This window comes from Hypomesus transpacificus, unplaced genomic scaffold (assembly GCF_021917145.1).
Source record: "Hypomesus transpacificus isolate Combined female unplaced genomic scaffold, fHypTra1 scaffold_51, whole genome shotgun sequence".
Classification (NCBI taxonomy): Eukaryota; Metazoa; Chordata; class Actinopteri; order Osmeriformes; family Osmeridae; genus Hypomesus; species Hypomesus transpacificus.
Window position 1 is genome coordinate 778,017 of NW_025814024.1, and position 21,726 is coordinate 799,742.

Genomic DNA, 21,726 nt, shown 5'->3' on the forward strand with positions numbered 1-21,726 from the left:
GGAAACAGTATCTCAAAAGACAGTTCCGTCGAGTAAATTCCTGGGCGCAAAGCACTTTAGTCCTAGCCTGGCTCTGCCCTCATACGTACTTCTGCTCAATTTGGATTTTGCTTCTGTAGTAGGTCTGGGAGTTCGCTTTGAAGTCGGTTTTCAGAAACACATTTTTTGTAGGTCCAATGAGCGAACAGAGGGAGTGGCTGAGAACGATGACGTTGATGTTGTGCACTAGTTTGAGTTGTAGTTATGGCGGCGAAGAAATATGCGAGCGAAGCTATTCTGCAGTTGTGGCAACGTTGCCGAATATCCATGAGTCAAAGCTGGAGCAAAAACAATCCTTGCTGAGTTTTGTTGGTGGCTATGATGTTGTGGCCATCCTACCCACAGGGTTCGGGAAAAGTTTGATTTTCCAGCTACGGCAGCTAGCTCCGTTAGTGAAGGAGTTGGCTAAGGCGAACGCTAGCGATTGGTTATGGCAGATCAGAGTGGCTCTGGGCAGATCCAATAGTTTTAAACTTCAACAGAGGACCCGCCTTCAAGGAAGTTAACGCTTGTCAATGGAGTGATCCCAGACCCTCTGTACAAATGAAATGTACGAAGGTCTGGTTAGGACCAGGCTACTTTAGTCCGTGTTCGAAAATGTAAATTCAGACTTCTTGAAGTGCAGACATGAATGATTCACGTGTTTAGGCCTACTTCATCTCCAAAGAATATATTAATTTAAATAAACAAGTTAAGAAATTATGTCATTTTATCTGTTTTCAAAAGCTATTGGTTAATTGACATAAAATAAGGCCTTAGAAACTAAGCAGAGCGTCAAGACAAGTTACAATCAATTATGGCGTATCTGTTCTTTGACAACCTTGTGGTGGATGAAGGTGCTCAGATTATACAAAGAGCGTTTATCCCACCAGCCGCAAGGGTCTTCAGACAGAAGTAATGCTTCCTTGACCAGTATCTGTGGAAGAAGTATAGGTTCAGCAGGCCCAGCATAGTTTATCTAGATAGATTTAATTGTCATTCTTTAAAACATTATACATAAATATATATATAAAATAACACTTTAGCAACTCTTAAGGATGGCAATGAACAAGAATAAGAGCAGCCTACCATCCTTTGCAGAAAGTAATAGAAAGGAGAGTAGACTATATAGTAGAAAGGAGGGTAGTAGACTGCAGTCTATGTAGGTAGGCCTAGACTATGTAGTCTGCTGGAATTGCAACAGAAGGAAGCAAACCCACTGTAGCCAAGCCTTGACACTGTTCAGTCTGTCTGCATCTGTCTATGTCTTTGCATGTGGGACATTCTTGAACGGGCAACTATGCCAGGAAATATGAAGGGTATACCTTGCTCCAAAGCAGTACCTGAATATTATCATCAGTTTTTCAGGTAATCTTGAAACAAAAAGAATCAAGGAGACTTTTCTTTTAATTGTTTAAAGTATTTTCATTGTTTAAAGTAGCCTATATGTTGACAAGCCTCTATATTACCTCTCCTCTGGCTTCCCCAATATTATAGGTGATACTGTCCCAATTGGACGATAGGCTTTGGCTTACGGTGCGTGTCCACTATAGCGGAGCGGAGCAGTCAACCGGGCATTGACGCTCGAGTACGCTCCCACAATGCCCTACACCAGCGTCAACGCCCGGATTAATTGAAAATGGATTGGAAGCCGCCGCTCCGCGCCGCTCCGCGCCGCTCCGCTGTACTGGACACGCACCGTTAGGCTACAGCCAACAATGAGCGGCCGCGACATCCACGGGTTTCCGCAGGCCGCCACACATATTTAAAAAATACAAGTTTATAGCCTGTTCTCCTATTCTAAAATGGCTGCGGGGCAGTTAGTCTACATGACAGTAAACAAAAGCTGCAAGACACCCAATGCAACTGCCACGAGACACTTGCATGGAGGCGCTGTCACGTACCACTACTGTCATGTACCAGCGGAGGCACTGGCATGTACCACTAACTACTGTCACTTACCAGTGGAGGCACTGGCACATATCACGAACCACTGTCACGTGCCAGTGGAGGCACTGGCATGTACCACTAGCTACTGCCGCATACCACTCGCTCAGTGTTGCCAGGTCCGCAGTTTTCCCGCGGAATTGGGCTACTTTTGAAGTGTTGCCGCGGGTTGTTTTTTTGTCCGCTGGTAGACCTATTTTGCATGCAAATTACATTAATATCTTTAAATAAAAATGTATATTTTAAATGAAATAATTTATTTATGCCCAAATCCTACCAAACTGACTCCAGATCAGCACATACACACATGGACATGGGGCACGCACACATGCACTGTGCGTGTGCACACGTGCCTAATGCTCTCAATCTCCTGAGAAAATCTCCTGAAAACTGGTTTTAATGCTGGCATACTAAACATTTTGTGTTACTTTGAAGATATTGCAATAGATTTGGCAACGAACGAAAGCAATGCTGTTGGACTTTAAAAGCAGTGTATATGGTTTGGCAGGGGCATATTTTGAGTTCTGATATTGGGCTGGTTTTTGGGCTGGTTTTATTGGCCATTGGGCTGGTTTTGGGCTGGTTTTGATTGGCCATTGGGCTGGTTTTGTCACACAGACTTGGCAACCCTGCACACGCTCCACTGTCACGTACCACTCGCTACAGTACAGTACAGTTTCGGTTCTAACCGCAACTGCTTTTTAGGGACAACTCCCAAAAATGTCAAAAAATCTATTTACGCTGCTGAAACAACACCCCTCTGCTGCTTTACGCTTTGCTTTTTGCGACATAACTCCTCTTTTCGACGATCGCCTGAACTGGGCTGCACAGTCTAAGCTTATTGAGGTATAGCTTGAATTAGCGTTGCCTGCAAGTGGAACGGAACGTTAGTGGAACGGCTTGAGGCTTGTTCGCTTTAGTGTGACTTGCGTTAGCGACGTTGATGGAACACCCCTCCCTAGTCTGAGAGTTGTGTTTGTGTGGCAAACCACTATGACAGTAGGTGTACTCGACTTCATGCAGCACCGGCGGGACCGGCTGCAGCCGGCTGCCTTGAAGCTGAGAATGCCATTGGCTGCTTCAAGTCAGCCGGGATGCAGGCGGTTGCAGGCGACGCCGGCGCTGCATGAAGTCGAACGCACCTAGTGTGCCTGCACACATGCCTTCACACATGTCAAAATGGTATGGGGGAATTTTCTGGATGCAGTCTTCAGGATGGTTCAGGGCCACCTTATGGTGCACTAAAGCAGTTGAAAAATACATCTGTGCAGATTTCCACTACAATTGCGTGTCAGTGTTCAATACACACTTTTTAAGATTTTGCTCCAGGTCAATCTTACTAGACCCACTTAACAAACAAACAACAGGCTAGCCTGGCAGGTGAGTCACTGCATTTGAGTGATATATTTAATTTTGTTTGAAACATTACTCCTGTAAATGGTTATCTCTACGCTATGAGACTAATAATCGTTACAGGAAAATAAAAGTTGTATAGTTAGCAAAGCGTCAAAAATATCGATTTAAGCTACTAACCTCACCTGAGCTGTGTTTCTTCCTCGCCCACAGAGCATGATCTTGAGGATGCTGGTCATATATTTTCATCCAATCAGAAACATGAAATAGCTTTCTAACCGTAGGTTTCAAATCTAGCTAATCGTTAGCAGCAAGGCAAACGTGTGTTAAAGTGGCAGTCGTTCTTATTTTATCACAAGCTAGCTTTTGTTGAACCTCACCACTGGTAGCGTTTAATTGATAACATGGCCCACAAACAAATCTACTACTCAGACAAATATAACGACGAGCATTATGAGTACAGGTAAATAATGCGTTCACTTTGCCTACTTGTCACAGTGTTAGCATAGCTTGCTAAGGTTCTGATGGGTAAATCCGCTAGCAAAATGCTACAGTACTGTAGCTAGTTAGCAAGCTATCATTGTTCAGGAAGCGTGGTGGGATATTTCATTTAAAAATAATGTTTCACAAGTTTTACATGTAGCCAGTCAAAGTCGTAACAATATTATTTTTGATAATACAAGAGGGCATCCTATTTGTGTTGGTAAACTTGATTGCCTCAGACTTGTAAATAGGTTGACACTGAAGACAACAGTCTGGCTAGTTGGTAGTCTCTAGCTAGAGCTACCTAGCTAGGTAGTAAAGTTAGCAAGTTATTAGAATTCCAAATAAAGTTAGACGAACTTGCGTTGTTCCTGGCCTGACACTACGTTGCTTCTGAAGACTAACTGCCGACTAGTTAGTAAATGTATTTGACACTTACAGGTGAGGCTGTGGAAGTCATAGGCGGTTTGCTTTTTATTTCGGTTACGAATGTTTCTGGATGAAATTTAGGTCACTTTTGTCTTATTTCATTTCAGACACGTTGTGTTGCCTAGGGAGCTAGCCAAACAAGTACCGAAATCACACCTGATGTCCGAGGATGAGTGGAGAAGACTTGGGGTGCAACAATCACTTGGATGGGTACACTACATGATACATGAGCCTGGTTTGTACACTACCCCTTAAAACATTAATGTACTGCAGTATATTCCCAACATTTTTCTCGGGTAATAAACTCGTGTCAGTTTTAGGGACATGTATGTTATCTCAATATAACAATGTTTTCACATGTAGCTTTATTTATTGTCCGTGTAATTGGACTCGCATTACTGTTAATTGGTCACACAATGTTGACTGCTTCTTCTAGGTGGTGGTCTAGTCACTGACTAACCCATAGGGGGGGAACAAAATCACTGGTGGGGGACAACGTTTACTATTTCCTAGTTAATTTTTACCATCCCTTGTCTTTTGCATTCCATCAGAGCCTCACATCTTGCTGTTTAGAAGGCCTTTACCGAAGCACTGATTGAACATTGATGCTGTCTTTTTGGAACATTCCTAGCTAAGAATGTAGTATTCAGTGAATACTTGCCAACGTAAATTTTGCTGTCAGCTGTGCATTAGCTGGATTTTTCTCAGCAACAAGAGCTCAGTTGGATTTTGTGGAAAATATTGTTGCTGTCATGGGTTTGGAGTATAAGGGCAAATATTTTCAGATATAACTGTACACTACAATACGTGCCTCTAGTAATTTTGTTTTATGGTAAAATAAAGTTATTTTGTGCAATAGGTATATCCACAGATGTTTGGTCATAACCGGTTTTGCAACTTCATTCACATACTGTTTTTTTCTTTTCTCACTATGACCTATATGCATGTCCTCACATATGCAACAGATCAAATGATCTATATTTTCTGACTGAATAGACAGGTTCAGAGTAATTATATTGTATTCGAGACAAATCACACTGATGTTACAAAAAAAAAACTATGAAATTCGAAGTGGGAAAATTACTTGATGATTTGCACGAAGGCATATAAGGTTTATTTATGAAAGCTGTTTGGATGCTGAATTCAATTGATATGCATTAGTGTGGAGTGCATGTATAAAATATTTTGATAAATATATTTTTCAACTGGTCACCATGACAATTTTTTTTTTGTTTCATGTTGCTAGATGGCACTCAGACAAGCCATCTTTTCTGGCAATATTGATTTGGCTAAATTTGACACAAAACTTATAAAAACGCCCTTTCAGTCAATTTAAAATAAATTGTCCTATAAAAATACAAATCAGACAACAAAATTACAAATATGAATAGGTAATGTCTTTCATAATTAAATTGTTCAAAGGATTGCTTGTAAATATTTCAGGGGATTTTCATTTCGTAAAGCCATATTTATTTCATGCTACATCTATTTCAATGTATTCAAAATAATGGAGTGTGGTTATCTCAGAGATTCAGACCAGAGTCAATTGATCTTATTTAGACCAAAGCAGGTCCAATGTAGGTAACTTGTGCTAGGTACCAATAATCAACTTAATTAATCATCTGTTTTCCAGGTAAACGTAGCTAGAAAGCTGACTTTCAAACACATTTTTTATGTTTTATATACACACCGATCAGCCATACCATGACAACCACCTGCCTAATATTGTGCAGGTCCCCCTTTTGTCGAGAAAACAGCCCTGACCCATCGAGGCATAGACTCCACTAGACCCCTGAAGGGGCGCTGTGGTATCTGGCATCAAGATGTTGGCACTGTGGGGATCAGGATATTTTTGGTATAACCATCCATTTTATTAGCCTGGTCCTAACCAGACTCGTACATTTCATTTGTACAGAGAGTCTGGGCTCGCTCCATTGACAACGTTTACTTCCTTGTAGGCGGGTACTCTGTTGAAGTTTAAAACTATTGGATCTGCCTAGAGCCACTCTGATCTGCCATAACTAATCGCTAGCGTTCGCCTTACTTTAGCCAATTCCTTCACCACTACTGTAAGAGAGCTACTGTAGCTGCCGGAGCTGGAAAATCAAACTGTTCCCGAACCCCGTGGGGAGAAGGGCCTCAACATCATGGCCACCAATAAAACTCAGCAAAACTTTTTCTTGCTCCGGCTTTAGCTTATGGATATTCGGCAGCGTCGCCACAACGGACCAAATGGCTTAGCTCGCATCTTTCTCTGCCGCCATTACGGAACTACAACACAAACTAGCGCACAACGTCATCGTTTTCAGCCACTACCTCTGTTCGCTGATTGTCCGCTAGAAAATTAATCTGACTTACGTACCTCATGGCCAGACCTAGTACAGAAGAAAAATGAAAATTGAGTGGAAGTATGTAGGAGGGCAGAGCCAGGTTACCTTTTTATGCCTTTGGAGAAAAAAAGCCCTTTCCCATCATCTCAACACAAATGAAAGTGCCTGGTGTTAGACACTAATGTTGGCCTGAACGGTGTTTTATGATCAGATGAAACAAAATGTTGCTTTTGGCAACAAACACTCAAGAAGGATGGTTATACCAAAAATATCCTGATCCCAACAGTTAAAAATGGTGGAGGTTCTGTAATGTTGTGTGGCTGTTTTTCCACCAAAGGCCCTGGAAATGTTAAGGTACATGGCATCGTGAAATCCTTTAAATACTAGGACATTTTAAATCTGAATATTGCTGCCCATTGAAAGAAAATATAAAACTAGGTTGTCGTTGGATCTTTTAGAAGAATAATGATTGGAAACACGTACAAATTGATACAAAAAATACTCTTCTGCCACAGCCATCTCAGTCCTGTGATCTAAATCTCACTGAAAGAATGCACAATGGAGGACCTAGGACCCTGGATGATCTGGAGAGGTCCTGTAAAGAGGAATACTTTCAGACTTCTAGCTCTGTATTTTCTATCATTAATAGATGTTAAGGAGAAGACTTGGTGCTGTTATATTGACAAAGAGGTTATACCATTAAATGTAGGGGTGCAAATAGTTGTGACACACATGGTTTCATAAAAAATAATACATTTTTGACAGATTTCTCTCAAAATAAATCTACAATTCAATTGAAGGTTGGATTGTTCGCATGTGACATTAAGCTGAATAACAAAAAGGAGATTTTTTTATAACACTTTTTACTCATCTTTGCCAGGGGTAACCAATAATTCCTGAGGTGACGACTATATATATATATATATATATATATATATATATAGCCTAATTTATGTCTGTAGCCAAATGTATTCATTTAAATGGACAAAAATAGTGGTGCCAATAAGACAGCATCTGTATATTGTCTGCCTATTTATAAGCTTCATGTATTTGATACATTCAGTCTGCAGTAGATCATTCACTTTTTCACTGATAATTACACCAATTTACAGTACATTTAATGTACAGCCTGCGCATCCTCTTGTAATGACCTGAAACATGGTCGTGGTTAAACCTACCTCTATTCAACTGACTTTTTGCTAATCTTTCTGTTGGTAATAGACGAGTGTGATTGAGAAAAAGGGTCGGTCTGTAACAGAAAATTACATGGGCCGGAGTGACTTCATTATGCTAGATGAGTTCATTATTTTGTTATGCACCATACATCCGTATCAAGGGATATATAGCCTATTAAAGGAGCATTATTACTATTGTAATACCTTTTTTAATATACATTGCTATTGAAATCAAAACATTTATTTAGTTCTACATATTAATCAGTGTGAACTGAGTTTTTTTATTTGTAATGTCTGGCATTGTTCAGAGGGCCGGTCCAAATGCGGGCCGTAGTTTGGGGACCCCTGGTATAAACTGTAATAAAAACCAGAATTTAACATTCTGTGCACTGGGGGCCAAACTCCTCTGTGCACCGTAAATACATTAATTCCTTTATTAGTTTTATTTTTATTAGTTTTATTTATTAAACCACAGAGCATAGACAATAGGTCATCACAATCGATTTTCTAAAAACAATACATAAGTAATCTAAAACTTGTTTTTTATGGTTGTTCACGCAGTGCTTGAGACACAAAAGTTAAAAACAAAATAAACAGTGGAGAATAAGTGCAAAACTTAGGCAGCCTGTACTGCATGGTGGTAGGCTAATATCAGAATTCGACCCTGTCCGTCACACTTTAAAACAACTCGTGAGGCAGATCCTTCCTCAACTTGAGGCAACCAACTAATCAGCCATGTCCCCTGTTAGGTAGGAGAGGCATAAACCACTGTGACTACCAGGTGAATACTAGCCACATGTCAAGGATGACATGCTTTAGGTGTCTCGACAGCAATGTTAGCACACCATCATGTCATGTAATAGTCTGCAACATTCTTGTGTGACCCAGGGTCAGGTCCACCAAGGCCTAATACTGAGACAATGAATGAGGAAGTTGCCCAGTCCTCAGACAACGCGTTGGCCATCACAGCTCTCCTGTGGAGGGAGAAACAGACAACCAGAACAAGGCGGAATATAAAACACCTTAGACATAGTTACTCTTTGAGACTGGTCATCAATTTGAAGTTACCTCAGTTAAACGCTATTGTTGAAACAGAACACTGTATTTCAAGTGAACTCCAAAAACAATGAAGTAACAGTAAAGTTGGTAATTTGCAGTAAATGTCTTGCTTGAACTGAAGTATAGATAAACCTTGCACCTCTCTGTAGCCCTCCATTTAAACCAAACTAGACCACAGTATTCTATTTCCGGCCACTCAAGGTTTAAAGCTGGCATGAATTGATGGCAACTTCTGCAGTCGTAGCTAATGCATATGCAATTCAATTTAAACAATATGTTTTTTGCGGTTCTGTACAAGGTATGGCTTGAGTTTGAGGACATTTTGATGAGAACATGTGTTAAGAGCATATATGACTCAAGTAAACGCAAACCTACCCAAGTCTTCTTCCATCTCTTTAGCAGTTTTTCATGTTCCGTTAATGCCCCCATCCACTGGTTCATGTCTTTGGAAGCTGTGCTGTCTTCGTCTGTCAATAAGCTCAACACTTTACTATAACAGTACATTATATACAGTGGGAAGATTTATCTGGAAAAAAAAGGTTTTATTCTCGATTCCTCTAATACTTAAGCCATAGACCTCTACCTCTGTTGGTAAGGCGGAGATGTATCTCAGAAGTGTCATTTCCTGCGTCTCCTGCTGTGGCTTCACACCGGTAGTGGGACTCTTTGCCAAGAGATTCCTCTCGGACCCAGCTGCTCAGCAGCACCTCTCTCTGGCTCAGCGGATGTCGGTGCTCAGTGATGGTGGTCTCTAGCCTCTGCCCGTTCACTTGCCAGTGAATGTGGATGTCACTGGGACCTGTAGAGTAGAATGGGACTTCATATGGACCTCAGGCATTTTTGTGGAAAAGACATACACACATATCATGTTGGCAATTAGGCTGTGGGTCAGTTTGCTTAACATATTATTTGTTTGACATAATTCTATGTTGACCACAAGAGTAATTAAACTTGCAAATCAGTACCATGTTCTGACACTAAATATTTGCACTGGGAAGAATAGACAAGGTGTTTCAGTTTGTTTTATGACTGACAAAGAAGGTTTACATGTTAGAAGCAAAATTTTGAAAATACTGTACTGTATATATTGTAACACTATGGCCTCACCTCCAGTGACTTCCTAAAATAATTAAATTATGTAAATTACCAATGCGATTTGGATTCATCCTCCCCTGGCTTGGTCCCTGAAGTTGTGAACATTTATGGACTGAGATCGAGCCTCTGTTGTGTACTCAAGATGGAAGTTTTGTCTCTGTAAACATCCTTTATAAATAACAGTTGGGCATTTTGATGTCCAGGTTTGGGTTCAAAACGTCCTTGAGTCAAAGCTTACCTTTATTTAAGATGATTATCCCCTCAGTTACTTTGCCATATATTTATGTACATTCTTTCCATGGCATTTTAATCAAGATCAGTCAGCAGAATAAACAAACAAGTATGTTCAAGTAACATTTTAAATTAAGGTTTATTTAACCTCCCTACCAACAGATAGACCAAAAATGTCTGTACATCAAATGTACATCTCAGAATATTCTATATTTACAAATGTGTTTACACTATATAGGCACACAAAACAGTAATGATGCTTCAAAAGTGACACAATTCTACAGGTCTACAAGAATATCATACAAAAAGCCCTTTCTCCTGAAGAGACATCCTTCTTATAGTCCATCTCTAGGCTTGTGTTGAGGAAGCCACTTAATAATAATAAAATCACAGGTTTCAGGTTTTTCCAATTATAAAACACAAAAAAAAAATTATAAAAAAATAAATAATCTAAATCGATGGAACCGAGACCTTTGAGAAGATCTGGTTAATTTAACCCAGAGTTTGAGGAAATCATCTATTGTTTTCCATAACTGAATTACTCACGTTTTGTACCTGCTGTTAGTGAGAACTTAATATACTATAATATTAATATACTATAGAACATATAGCTCAAATACACAAGCTTTCTCTGAGCCACTTCACACAATTCAAGTTAGGATTAGATAAATTGATTGGTAGGGGAGGGATATGGGGGGGGTTGCACATGCAGGTGCAGAAAGAATAAGAGGTAGAGAGAGAGAGAAAAAGAAGTGGCATGGTCACAAGCACCACTCACCCAAGGCCAGGCAGAAGAGCAGGAAGGCCTCCTGGGCCTGAACCCCCCAGGCCTGGTCCTTCAGCAAAGGAGGCAGCAGCCTCACACTAGCCCCCCAACCCTTAGCACCCCCAGACCCATTGGAGGAGGTGGTGGTGGTGGAGGAGGATGTGGGAGAGGGGACAGAAGCACTACTACTTCCAGAGGACAGGGATGATGAGGTGTCGACAAGACAAAGAGGAGCAGCAGTGGTGGAAGCTGTGAGAAAGGGAAGAAGGGAAGGGAGTGATGGAGAGAAATAATTCTCTGAGGACCATAGCCAGACAGGAATTGACAGGTGTGAAAGATGCAGGGAGTAAAAAGAAGGGGAGTCTAGGGTTGAGCTACAAAGTACTCATTGAATTCAGTGAAATGGACCAAAAAAATTCAAAGAATTAAACAAAGATGTAGGGCCCTATTTTAACGATCTGAAATGCAAGTATCAAAACGTAAGTAACTTTGTGGGCGGGACTCCGGCGTGGTTGCTATTTTGCCCGCGGGATAAATGACTTTGCGCCTGGGTTGGTCTGAAGTAGCTACATTACTAATGGGTGTGGTTTGGGCGTAACGTGCAGTAAACTAATCAGAGCGTCATCTCACATTCCCTTTAAGAGCAGCGCTTGTTCCATGGTGGATTGCTATTATAACGGCGGACGCGCCTGGCACACGCCAGCAGCGGTTTACAGCCGAGGAGACAGATGTTCTCGTCAGGGCCGTAAAAAGATAGAGAAGTGACATTGTATGGGAAAGGCAGAGCAGTTTTCTCATTGCACTAAATTGCCCGCTCATGCTGCTCATTCAATATATATTTATTTTTTAAATGTATATTTTTTTATTGTTTAGTTCTTAGAATTAGTTTAACTATTGTACTTCTTACTTAATTTGAGACATGTATATGTTTATTGTTTGCACCTTCCTTCTACAGTAAATTCCGTGTTTGTGTAACAGGCTGCATGGCAAATAAACCAAATTCTGATTCTGATCCTGATGGGAGAAGAAACCCACCCAAATTAACTTTGGTTAACAGGCGTGGGAGGAAATTACCCCAATTGTTACAAATAAATTTCACATACATAGAGATTTCTCATGAAAATCTTTTTAATCATTGAAGAAATGTAACACGCCAAAAATCAAGACAATGTAACGTAGCTTCGCAGAAAGAAGACCCTGGCCTCGCCATCAGTGCGCACGGGCCAAGCTTGCACCCTTAAAATAGCGCAGGGGCGAATCTAGGTACCCACTTTTGGGGGGGCTAAGCCCCTAGATAAAACCTATTATTTTTCCTGTGACCCAGCAAAACTAGGGGGGACTCTGGGGGCATGTTCCACCAGAAGACATTTTTGAAAATATCCTTTTAAATAGTGTCCTAGTGGGTTTTAGGAAGAGTTTGAGAATATATATTTTAAATTGTATTTTATTTTTTTATTTGGGGGGGGGGGGGGGCTAATTAAACTTTTGCGGGGGCCCCAAAAGGGCTGGATACACCCATGAAATAGCATCTGAATAACGCGTCTGACTTTAGACTGCGTTTTTCCTGGTCAGTGGCGGAATTGCTTTTCTGAAACTGCAAAATAGCACCAGGGAACGTTTGCACCGGAACACGCCTCCTTTTTTCGCTGAACCGCCCCCGGTAGTGCAAAGTCATTCCCTAATTGACCGACGTGCGTCTGTGGAGGGAAAAGTCCGCTTTGCGTCGAGTGCAAACTAGGAATGATACTTGCGTCGTTGACAAAGTCAATTGCACGGTGCAAGATAGGGCTCGTAATGTTATAATGCAGTGTGTTCTTCAGCACTTAAATAATAAAGATTCTAAAACAAAGCTTCATCAAATAAAATATAAAAACATAAAATATCTTGTTGCTTTCAGGGCACATGTTGAATACAAAGAAAACTGAAATGTCATACCTTTACTTCTTAGATATAAAACATTTATACAGTTCAACGTGTGAGGTAACACTGGCCACAGGTTAGTGATGTGTTGAGTATGAGGCCCTAGTCATCTCAGAACGTTACAAATGTACACAAGTGGAGGGGAGACACAGAGATACATATAGGAAGCATTCTGATGCCTGTGTGCTTCAGAGAGTGGTCTGAGAGTTGATTTAAATCATTTTCCAGAAAAGTGGGGCCCATTCCATGTCCCATGGTATATTTCTTCCAGTAAAAAAAAAAGTTTGGATTGATAAAAGCCTCTGATGTAAAGGCCTTACTTTCTCCAATACTGCTACACAATTAATATGGTCATATTAACATTTAAGTTATTAAAGTAAAAGTATTAAAAGTATTAAAGTATTAAAGTTAGGCTCTTTTACACAAAAGTACACAACCCTTCACAGTCATTGGTGCTTGTTTGTCTGTTGAGCTCTGTACCCTTTGTTTTAAACCCCCGCTGTGAGAGAATGCACCAGGCAGTGTGTGATGCTACTCAAGCAAGATACAAATATGGGAGAACCAGAAAACAGTCCCTGAGGATAAAATTATGTACTAGAAAGTTGAAGATGATGGAAAGCAGGCAACTCACATACAAAAACCCTTATTTACAGAACAAAATTATGAAAAAACAAAGCCTTAAAAATCCATTATACTAAAATAATGATTAAGCTACAAGCAACTCCAATTTGGAAAACATCAAGTTAACTTACCAATTTGATAAAACAATGTTTCCAATTTGGAATAAACTTTTCTTGACAAAAATGTGCTAGACCGTAGGAAGACATTGTCTGAAATACATAGTAGCTCTGCTTCGGGCCAGACAAAAACAGAAGAGAATAGTTGTATACAAACCTACTCTAAAGTCATTTGCATCTGTGCTTCCCAAACACAAAACCCGAGTGAAAACTCAGTTTGGGTTTAGGAAAGATAGAAGGCGCATATAGTATAAAAAAAGGACAAACCTTAAGCCTTAAAAAAAGAAAAGGAAAACTATGAACTACTATATAAAAAGGAAGACTATGAAGTCTAGCAGAAGGGCTCGTCTGCATCGGCATATTCTATTGGTTGGGACACACAGTCCACGTCAAAGGGCTTCCCCTTCCCCGGACTCTCGTCAACATAGCTGTGGGAAAGGACCCTGCCATTACCATACTCGGGTTCTGTCTCATATCCGGGGTCCCTCAGAGCTCTCAGCTGATTTTGGTTCTGCTTCCCGTTCTGGGTAGGATGGGGGTGGTGCTGCTGCTCGGTCAGGTCCAGCTTCTCTCCTGCGCCCTGCTCCATGAGCCCATGGCCGGCCTCACAGGCCACATACTCTGGCTGGGGCTTTTTGGTGCTCCCTAGCATGGCGGCGCGGAGTCGCAGGCACGGCTCTGGCAGGTATTGCATGTAGCAGTTGTAGGCCAGCGCTGCCAGGAAGAGCAGGAAGAAAAGCAGAAAGAGGAAGAGGAGGGCGGTGCTGTTGTCACGCTGCAGGTACTCTGTGGCAGGGTCGCCGGGCGTCTCTAGGCGGGGTGTGCTGGAGCTGGAGGTGAGATGCTTTGGCAGGAACTTGGTTGTGCTGCTGCTGTTGATCGTGCCAGGGGGCAGAGTTAGTGATGAAGTGCTGAGTGAGGGTGAGTTGAAGCCGGTAAAGCCAGGAGGGGCTGATGTTAGTGGGACAGTGTTACCATGACGATTACCTTCAGTGTGGTTCAGGGTGGAGAGCCTGGAGCTGAGGGGGACCGTGGAGTGACTGGACTGGGAAGGGGCTTTCCCCAGACTCAGTATGTAACCGGCCAGTAGGCGGGTGAAGTTCTTTCCAGCCGCTGTCTCCAGGGACCAGCACTCGTAAAACCCCTGGTCCTTGGGCGCCACGCTGTGAATAAGCAGGCCTGTGTCCCCCAGCAGATGGAAACCCCTTGAGCCCTCGGTGAGGCCACTGCCGTTCACCATCCACAAGATCTGGGCAAGGTTAGAGCGCACTGTGCAGGGCAGCTCCACTGAGCTCCATAGCGTCACAGTCACAGACTGGTACTCATCCACAGAGAGAGATAGAGCTGGAGGGAGGAGAGCATGACAGTGAGAATGCATGACTTACCATAAAAAAAACTGCCACATTTTCTATAAGCTGCATCCCACCAGAATTTGCATTTTTGGTTTGTAAATCGGAGTCTAGACCACACTGGAACATAGGTCGACTGTTTATTTACCCAGGACCATTTTCACATTGGACAGCTTTGATAGCTATCTAACTAGACAACATTCACAATCAGGGTGAACACTCAAATGATCTAAACTACAGACCATAGCATTACACATCAAAACAAAACGAACACAACAATAGAACTCCGAACAATGCTTATATAACTAAGCTAATGCCCTTAACTTCGTAACTTTTCAGCTTGCCACGGGGCATTCTGGGTACCAAGAGCATTGTCACTACAATACCAAGCAATGTACGAGTATAGGCGATCTTACAGCATTGTGTAACACACTTCGGTTGTGGATAGTATGTCCAGAAATAAAGCCAAGTCACTCATTTAGTGGCAAAATCCATTGTTTTGTCTACAAAAATATTTTTTATATACTATAAGTTTAGCTAGCTTGCAAATCCTGAGGATAGCCTTCTGTAGCAAACCTTTCTATGTTCAACAGAAAAGGGTGTTTTGTCCCTCGGGAGTTGCCGTAGGCATGATGCTGACGTAAGCATTACGTGAAGTCAGTGAGGGCAGTCAGAGCCTGTCAACGGACAGCCTGTCCAGAGAATGTTTAATATGGGGAGAACTGCGACCAGAGAACTGTCACTCTCGGGAAACTTCCGGGTTCTGAACTGGTTGCAGTTCCACCCTGGTTCCATATGAGGGCACTAACGAGCGAGTGCAGAATGAATGTAGGTCTATGGAGTTATACCCCTCAAAGTCCACTTTTCTCAGGATATAATTTTTTTGTCTTGTAATTTGTATTCTGAATTCGAAAGGGAAGGCAAAAAAAAATACACTGTTGTGTGTTAGATTTTTTTTACGTTGCCTTTCTGTTCTAAAAAGCCTTTTAAAATGTCAATGATGTCATACACATCGTACGACCAGAGATAGTGCTTTACGGCAAGCTCTGGTCACTTCCTTTTTTCTCTCGAGGCATTGACAGCACAGCTGATAGGTTAGGCTCTCCCTGTCAATACAAATTCTAGAAAGAGTTTTGGCTTGCTAATGTTGTTGCTAATGCTCTGACATTCTGATTCCGCTTCGGATGCCATCAAGCGGGATCTCTGGTCGTAGTCAGTCCTTCATCAGTCCTAGCATTTACCGCCCAAACAGGTGCCACCAACTTGCACTGTGCTACTTTTAGTGGGTGCTGACATGTAACTTTTCTTCATCAGCCAATTCTTAACAAGTCACCAGAGTTCCTGGAGTGTTTCCAGCTGCCCACACGAGACATCCTTTAACTTACCTGAAGGACACTTGTCTGCGTCTCCATTGAGACTCTGGATTAAGTTCCTGAAAAAAGTAAAAACCAGCAGACTTTACATAATCACGTATTCAGAGAATACAAAGGTTTATCCTAAGTCAGAGAGAAAGAATCTCAGCTTGCAGACAAAAAAAAGGCAAACATTTGTCAAAAATGAAGGCAAAGGTGTTGGTTTTGCATTGTGTTAACTTGACGGTGAATGGTGTTTACCGGTGTGTTTTGGTTGAGGTGTGGAAGATGTTGATGCAGACTGTTGTGTCTGGGTTCCAGGCACAGTACGGGTCTCTGGCCAAGATACAGTCTTCGCAGGATGTGTATTTCTCACAGAAGGCTGTTGGAGACTGAACTATGCCCGAGTTGGAGCCAGCGTAGATTGACCCAGTCTGTGAACGTGTATACACATACACAGGCACACACACACACACACAGTCTCACATTAGCAAACACAATAGTAATGTATTCATTTAGCAGACACCTTTATTCAAAGCAGCGTCCAGGGAAATTTGAACCTGGGACCTCTTAATCTGAAGTCTAATGCTCTACCACCGAGCTTTACTGCATTCAATGTCTGCTTTACAGCTAATTTGTCAGACCACTGACACACTGGCGAATAGAAAACAATGATAGACTAATTGAAAAATGTATTTACCTTTGGACTCACCGTCGAAAAATATTTTTTTGTCTCTCAAACATTTGCCTCAGAGACAGGATAGTTTTAATAAAGGAGACTGTGTGAGTAGGTCCAATTTGTTGACACAGCCTAAAAAGGCAGACATAGTATATGCTATGTCAGTCCATTCTGCATCCGATAAACAGAAGGATTAAGGCTAAAAGCATACCACATTGTGGGTCTAGTCCTGGAAGTGGTCTAGCCTGGAAAACCACTAGGATTCATAATATTGAAATTCATATTGTTTTGCTCCTGTTGAACAACATTTATCGATAGCATTTCTGCCTGTTCTGTCTCTCTTACCCCCTGTGATGATAGCAGCAGGTTCTGAATGGGTTCAGAATTCTGAAGCAGTTGGATCTCCTCCACAGTGTGGACCTCTCCTTCATATACTACAGACTTGTGCAGTACACCTTTATCTATATAGTGCGTTTGATGGAAGGAGGGGGCAGGAAAAGGTTTTATTACTTACAAACACAATAAAGGCGTTTTATACAGCTATGTATATATCTGCACAAGAAACTTACAAACTATGGTGCAAAGAAACATACATATGGTGCAAAGAAACATACAAACAATGTGCTTTCCATTATATGAAATGTATATACTATATACAATTTAATTTCACACAATGGTAAACACCCATGAGCATTCTAGAAGGCATTGGGCCTAAGCTCCAGTCTGGTTCCCTACCAGTTCCAGTGAAGATGATGTCATAGACGTTGTTGTTCAGTGCCTGTACCCTCTCAACTACAATCTGGGTGTAGTTCACATCCTTGGTGATGAGCTGAGGCCCATTGCCAATGGGAAGCACAGGGTCCTCCAGCAGGGGGTGGTCTTTGACAAACTGCAGGGTCTTGTCGGGCAGGTGGAGCGAGCTGGTGATGTTCCGGAGGCGGTTCTGGTTGTTGATGCACTGTGTGATGGAAGGAAGGGAGGAAAAGGATGAAGGCAATGGCACGTGTCTCGGAATACTCTTAAGGAAACATGGCTTTGAGGGCGACTTGTGTAAACTACTTTTATTGGTTTGGGTGAAAATGAACCTAGCTATTTCAACTTTGAATGTGGGAAAGGGCAACATTAAGGTTCATGAACTATTATGTAACTGCATAGCAATACCTTGTAGTAAAAATATTGTAGGTTCATAGGAATTTCTATATAATAAAATTGCATTAAGTGTTAGCAATAAGCGGCTATGGGTTATTACAAAAGTGTAAAAAGGTGGAGGGGATTAATGGGTAAGTATATGTGGTAAATGGGGAGTTGAAGGTTGTGTTGCCAAAATATAACCAATTGTATATGTGGTAAATGGGGAGTTGAAGGTTGTGTTGCCAAAATATAACCAATGTTAACATTAATCTACCCCTGAAAAGCTTGACATCCCCCAAACCAAGTTTTACTTGTGTATTAACTTAAACCGTAATAAACTGAAAGTACATACAGTTTCTATGTAACTACTATATTGTTACTATAGGAATTGCTCTGTAGTTATATGGTAGTTAAGGTAATGTGTTGCCTGGAGACACATTCAGTATCAATACAAAATATTAAAAGAACAGGTTCATTAGATCCAAGTCACTTTTCAATCTGTAGAACTTTCAGGCATCATCATCAACATTAGGTCATGAGGTAGGCAATGGTTCTTACCGCTCCGGGGCGTGGCGTTGGCGTGATACCATTGTACCTCACCCACTTGGTGTGGGACTGCTCCACAGTGGCCTTCTGCATGTACTTCCCCTTGGAGAAGACCTCCTCCACTGAGGTCATGTTGTACGCACACACTGCCGATAGACCTACGTTCGCCCTGGGGCAGGCAAAGACATATCACCATGACTCTTCACATTTTGTTCATTTAGCAGATGCTTTATCTAAAGCAGCATACAATTAGTGCATATAGAAAGCACAGCAGAAGATCAAGGATCAGAAGTACTGATGAATCCAGATTAACAGTATTTTGGTGGTCAGTCAAGGAACAGCCTTATTCACTAACCACCGAGCAAAGTTACCCGATCTCATTTCATAACTACAGTCCAACAATAACATCTCAATTACAAATGCATAGTACAGAGCAGCAAAATATCGTAGGCCCAGTAGTCATTGTCATATTGTAACATAAACATGTTGTCAGTGCTGCTGTCTCTTGCTAGACAGTGGTATGAACTAAAATACAACGTGCAGAGAAGGGTACGCTGCTTTTGGTGCACTTTGAAATAATTAGTCTTGGTGAAGCTTGGTGAAGAAGGGCATCTTGAGACCCCGTTGGAAGGACCGTAGGGACGGAAAAGTGCATAGTTGAACACAGAGGTCACACTACTGTGGAACATGGAAGGGGAAGCACTGCATGGTGGGAGTGGGAGTATTAATCTTTATTTAATCAGGGGTTGCAATACAACAAAATGTCACTGAGTGAAGCACCTGTGTCTACGTATGGCTGGATGATGTCCTGGAGGTATGTGGGCCGTGTCTTGTTAGCCGCAGTATAGGTAAGGAAACCTTTCCAGACCAAACTCCCTCTGGAACCCCCTCCATTCTCTACTGACTCACCACTGGGAGGTAAAGACCCCATAGATGACTGTCTCCCTCCTGTCGGGAGTCTTGAGGATGAACACGTCGTGGACCACATTGAAGACAAAGTTGAGTTCGGGCATAGAGCACACCAGCTTGGCCTTCAGGAAGGAGGTCCACTTCTTCTGCAAAGTCCTTTGGCCTCCAAGGTCCCCCTGTAAGCAAATAAAAGCACACAGAAACATGTGCTGACCTGGTCCGAGGAAACTTCTGGCTGTTAAATAGCTGTCAATTAAATTAATGCTGGGGTAGATGGAGGGATGATACAGAGACAAACATACAAGAGAGTGGAAGAGAGTGTGAGGAAGAGAAAAAAGGGATAGCAGGCGGTGCGTGACGTGGTCCTGACCTTGCAGACACGAGCTACTCTAGGGATCAGCAGCTTGCCATAGAACTCGTACTCCACCGACACCTCTGTGAAGAAGAAGTATATCTTATCCTCCTCACCATCTGCGCTGTTCTTTCCCTCCCGGATGACGTCAGCAAAAACAAAACTAGGCTCTGTGTGGAGTCACAAGGAGATATAATGGTATTGATGTATGGCAAAAGCTAGAGATGGTGTGATATAAACTTGCGTGAACCGACAGACTTAATTTTAAGGGGAATTAGTGTCCCATTTTACCATTTAACCACGATGTGGAATATTCGGTTCTCAACAGACTCTGTGACAAGGGATATCGAGAAATAATGGGTTCACTTCCCAAGAAGTTATAAGCTGTCCCAGAATACAGTTCTCCATCTGAATAACAAGGAAATATAACAACAAATCTGATTAAATCATGATGACTGCATGGGTTATCCTCATAAACCAGGTTTATATAAAAAGTTTCCAAAAACATGATCAAATCTGAATTAAGAATGTGTTTAGAGCTTTGAAAAAAGGAAAAAGATGCTGTTTACGAAATTGGGGTCAACTCACCAACCATGATGGTAGTAAAGCTTTGAGAGGGGTCAAAAGAACACTTCCCTCGTCCGTCCTCTGCTCGCCCCTCCAGAGAGAAGTCTTTGAGAGACTGAGAGAGAAAAACCACAATCTTTCCAATACAAAACTTAAATTTTTTCTTTTTTTTTCTTTTACAGATAATTCCATTCCTCTGACCAGGCTTAATCTCAGACACCTCAATCATTAGGACATTTTTGGGAGAGATGACCCTGGTCTGGCCATGAGCACTCTTACTACACCTACCAAGTTGTCACACAGTGGTTGAAAAGCGTGCGTCCCACAGACATACAGACGGTCTTCATCCAACACCTGGAGCACTCTTATGTAGTTCAGACAGTCAGTCTGCAAACACACATTGCATAAAACATTGAAACTTGCCTGAGACAGCAATCTGACAGGTTCCTGACAGACAGTGAGCAATGTGGAGATCGAGGGCGATCCGGATAACAAGTTGACATTAAAGTTATGTTTTTATAACAAACCATACTGTTGTGAGATACAGTTTATCCGGAAAGTATTCACAGCGCTTCACGTTTTCCACATTTTGTAATGTTACAGCCTTATTCCAAAATTGATTCAATTCATTGTTTCCCTCAATTCTACACACAATCCCTCATAATGACTAAGTTAAAATGTTTGTTTAATATTTTTAATAGATTAGCAAAAATGTAGAATAGAATATAACATGTACATAAGTATTCACAGCCTTTGCTCAATACTTTGTTGAATTCCCTTTGGTGGCAATGACAGGCTCAAGGCTTTTTGAGCATGATGCTACAAGGTTCTAGCCTGGCTGCCAGCCCAACTTCTCCCCGCCCACAAAAAAATTTGGTCGGGAAGTTGGGTCTGGAGGGTCTCGTATTGGGGACAACTACAGAAAACCCGAATAGGGACGGACCAATGAAATTGCCAGGGCGGGCTTTATACGATGATGGACAGATGATCAACAGTAACGTAATCAACAACGTCACGAAAGAGCGCTGGGGTTGAATTCATTTTCAACAAACAACATATTACGTTGCTCTGATTGGTTGTAGGTCTATCCAATTGAGCGAAGAGTCACAGCCCAACGGAGAGTTTTCAAACTCATATTCTGACTAGAATTATAAGTATGACAACGTCAGGCTAACAAGGTTCCCTATCTCTTTTTTGCAGTTTCTCCCATTATTCTTAGCAGGACCTCTAAAGCTCCATCAGGTTGGACGGGGAGCATTCATGTGCTAACATGATTTCACATTATCATTATGGGGTAT

At 41.8% G+C, this 21,726-nt stretch overlaps 3 protein-coding genes across 13 annotated transcripts in view; 1 reads left to right on the forward strand and 2 right to left on the reverse strand.

Moving 5' to 3' along the window:
* Positions 1 to 3,578, reverse strand: part of shc3 (SHC (Src homology 2 domain containing) transforming protein 3) — an 83,904-nt gene extending 80,326 nt beyond the window's left edge. Inside the window, exon 1 of one of the 4 annotated variants that reach the window (XM_047017278.1) lies at positions 3,504 to 3,578. In XM_047017278.1, the coding sequence (XP_046873234.1) occupies positions 3,504 to 3,557 (54 nt within the window). In that variant the 5' untranslated portion in view covers positions 3,558 to 3,578. Of the gene's footprint in view, positions 1 to 3,498 lie in introns of all 4 variants that reach the window. The other 3 variants (XM_047017276.1, XM_047017274.1, XM_047017275.1) reach the window with 3 other exon arrangements.
* zgc:86839 (Cyclin-dependent kinases regulatory subunit 2-like) lies at positions 3,577 to 20,723 on the forward strand. Of its 2 annotated transcripts, none has more exons than XM_047017279.1 (3): positions 3,577 to 3,781; positions 4,338 to 4,465; positions 20,611 to 20,723. In XM_047017279.1, the coding sequence occupies exons 1-3, from the start codon at positions 3,723 to 3,725 to the stop codon at positions 20,658 to 20,660; spliced, it is 237 nt and encodes a 78-aa protein (XP_046873235.1). In that variant the 5' UTR covers positions 3,577 to 3,722; the 3' UTR covers positions 20,661 to 20,723. The 2 variants fall into 2 exon arrangements, with proteins under 2 accessions (XP_046873235.1, XP_046873236.1); XM_047017280.1 differs by lacking the exon at positions 20,611 to 20,723 and adding an exon at positions 4,782 to 5,090 and having other exon boundaries at positions 3,593 to 3,781.
* The window catches only part of sema4d (sema domain, immunoglobulin domain (Ig), transmembrane domain (TM) and short cytoplasmic domain, (semaphorin) 4D), a 140,491-nt gene continuing 126,349 nt past the window's right edge, over positions 7,585 to 21,726 (reverse strand). For 3 of the 7 annotated variants that reach the window (XM_047017267.1, XM_047017268.1, XM_047017270.1), the window contains 14 exons: positions 20,717 to 20,815; positions 20,450 to 20,543; positions 20,153 to 20,269; positions 19,880 to 20,031; positions 19,510 to 19,685; positions 18,613 to 18,769; positions 17,659 to 17,881; positions 17,269 to 17,384; positions 16,506 to 16,678; positions 16,278 to 16,324; positions 14,531 to 14,887; positions 10,899 to 11,135; positions 9,378 to 9,593; positions 7,586 to 9,261 (listed from right to left, as the gene is read on the reverse strand). In XM_047017267.1, the coding sequence (XP_046873223.1) occupies positions 8,816 to 9,261; positions 9,378 to 9,593; positions 10,899 to 11,135; positions 14,531 to 14,887; positions 16,278 to 16,324; positions 16,506 to 16,678; positions 17,269 to 17,384; positions 17,659 to 17,881; positions 18,613 to 18,769; positions 19,510 to 19,685; positions 19,880 to 20,031; positions 20,153 to 20,269; positions 20,450 to 20,543; positions 20,717 to 20,815 (2,610 nt within the window). In that variant the 3' untranslated portion in view covers positions 7,586 to 8,815. Of the gene's footprint in view, positions 9,262 to 9,377; positions 9,594 to 10,898; positions 11,136 to 12,341; positions 14,888 to 16,277; positions 16,325 to 16,505; positions 16,679 to 17,268; positions 17,385 to 17,658; positions 17,882 to 18,612; positions 18,770 to 19,509; positions 19,686 to 19,879; positions 20,032 to 20,152; positions 20,270 to 20,449; positions 20,544 to 20,716; positions 20,816 to 21,726 lie in introns of those variants that run through there. The other 4 variants (XM_047017273.1, XM_047017266.1, XM_047017271.1 and 1 more) reach the window with 4 other exon arrangements.

What these genes read in the sequence shown, in the direction of transcription:
- zgc:86839 (XM_047017279.1), top strand. Translation starts at nt 3,723, where the DNA reads ATGGCCCACAAACAAATCTACTACTCAGACAAATATAACGACGAGCAT. An exon ending in GACGAGCATTATGAGTACAG is followed by an intron (nt 3,782 to 4,337) that starts GTAAATAATGCG and finishes ATTTCATTTCAG; the next exon opens with ACACGTTGTGTTGCCTAGGG. An exon ending in CTACATGATACATGAGCCTG is followed by an intron (nt 4,466 to 20,610) that starts GTTTGTACACTA and finishes TTTCTTTTACAG; the next exon opens with ATAATTCCATTCCTCTGACC.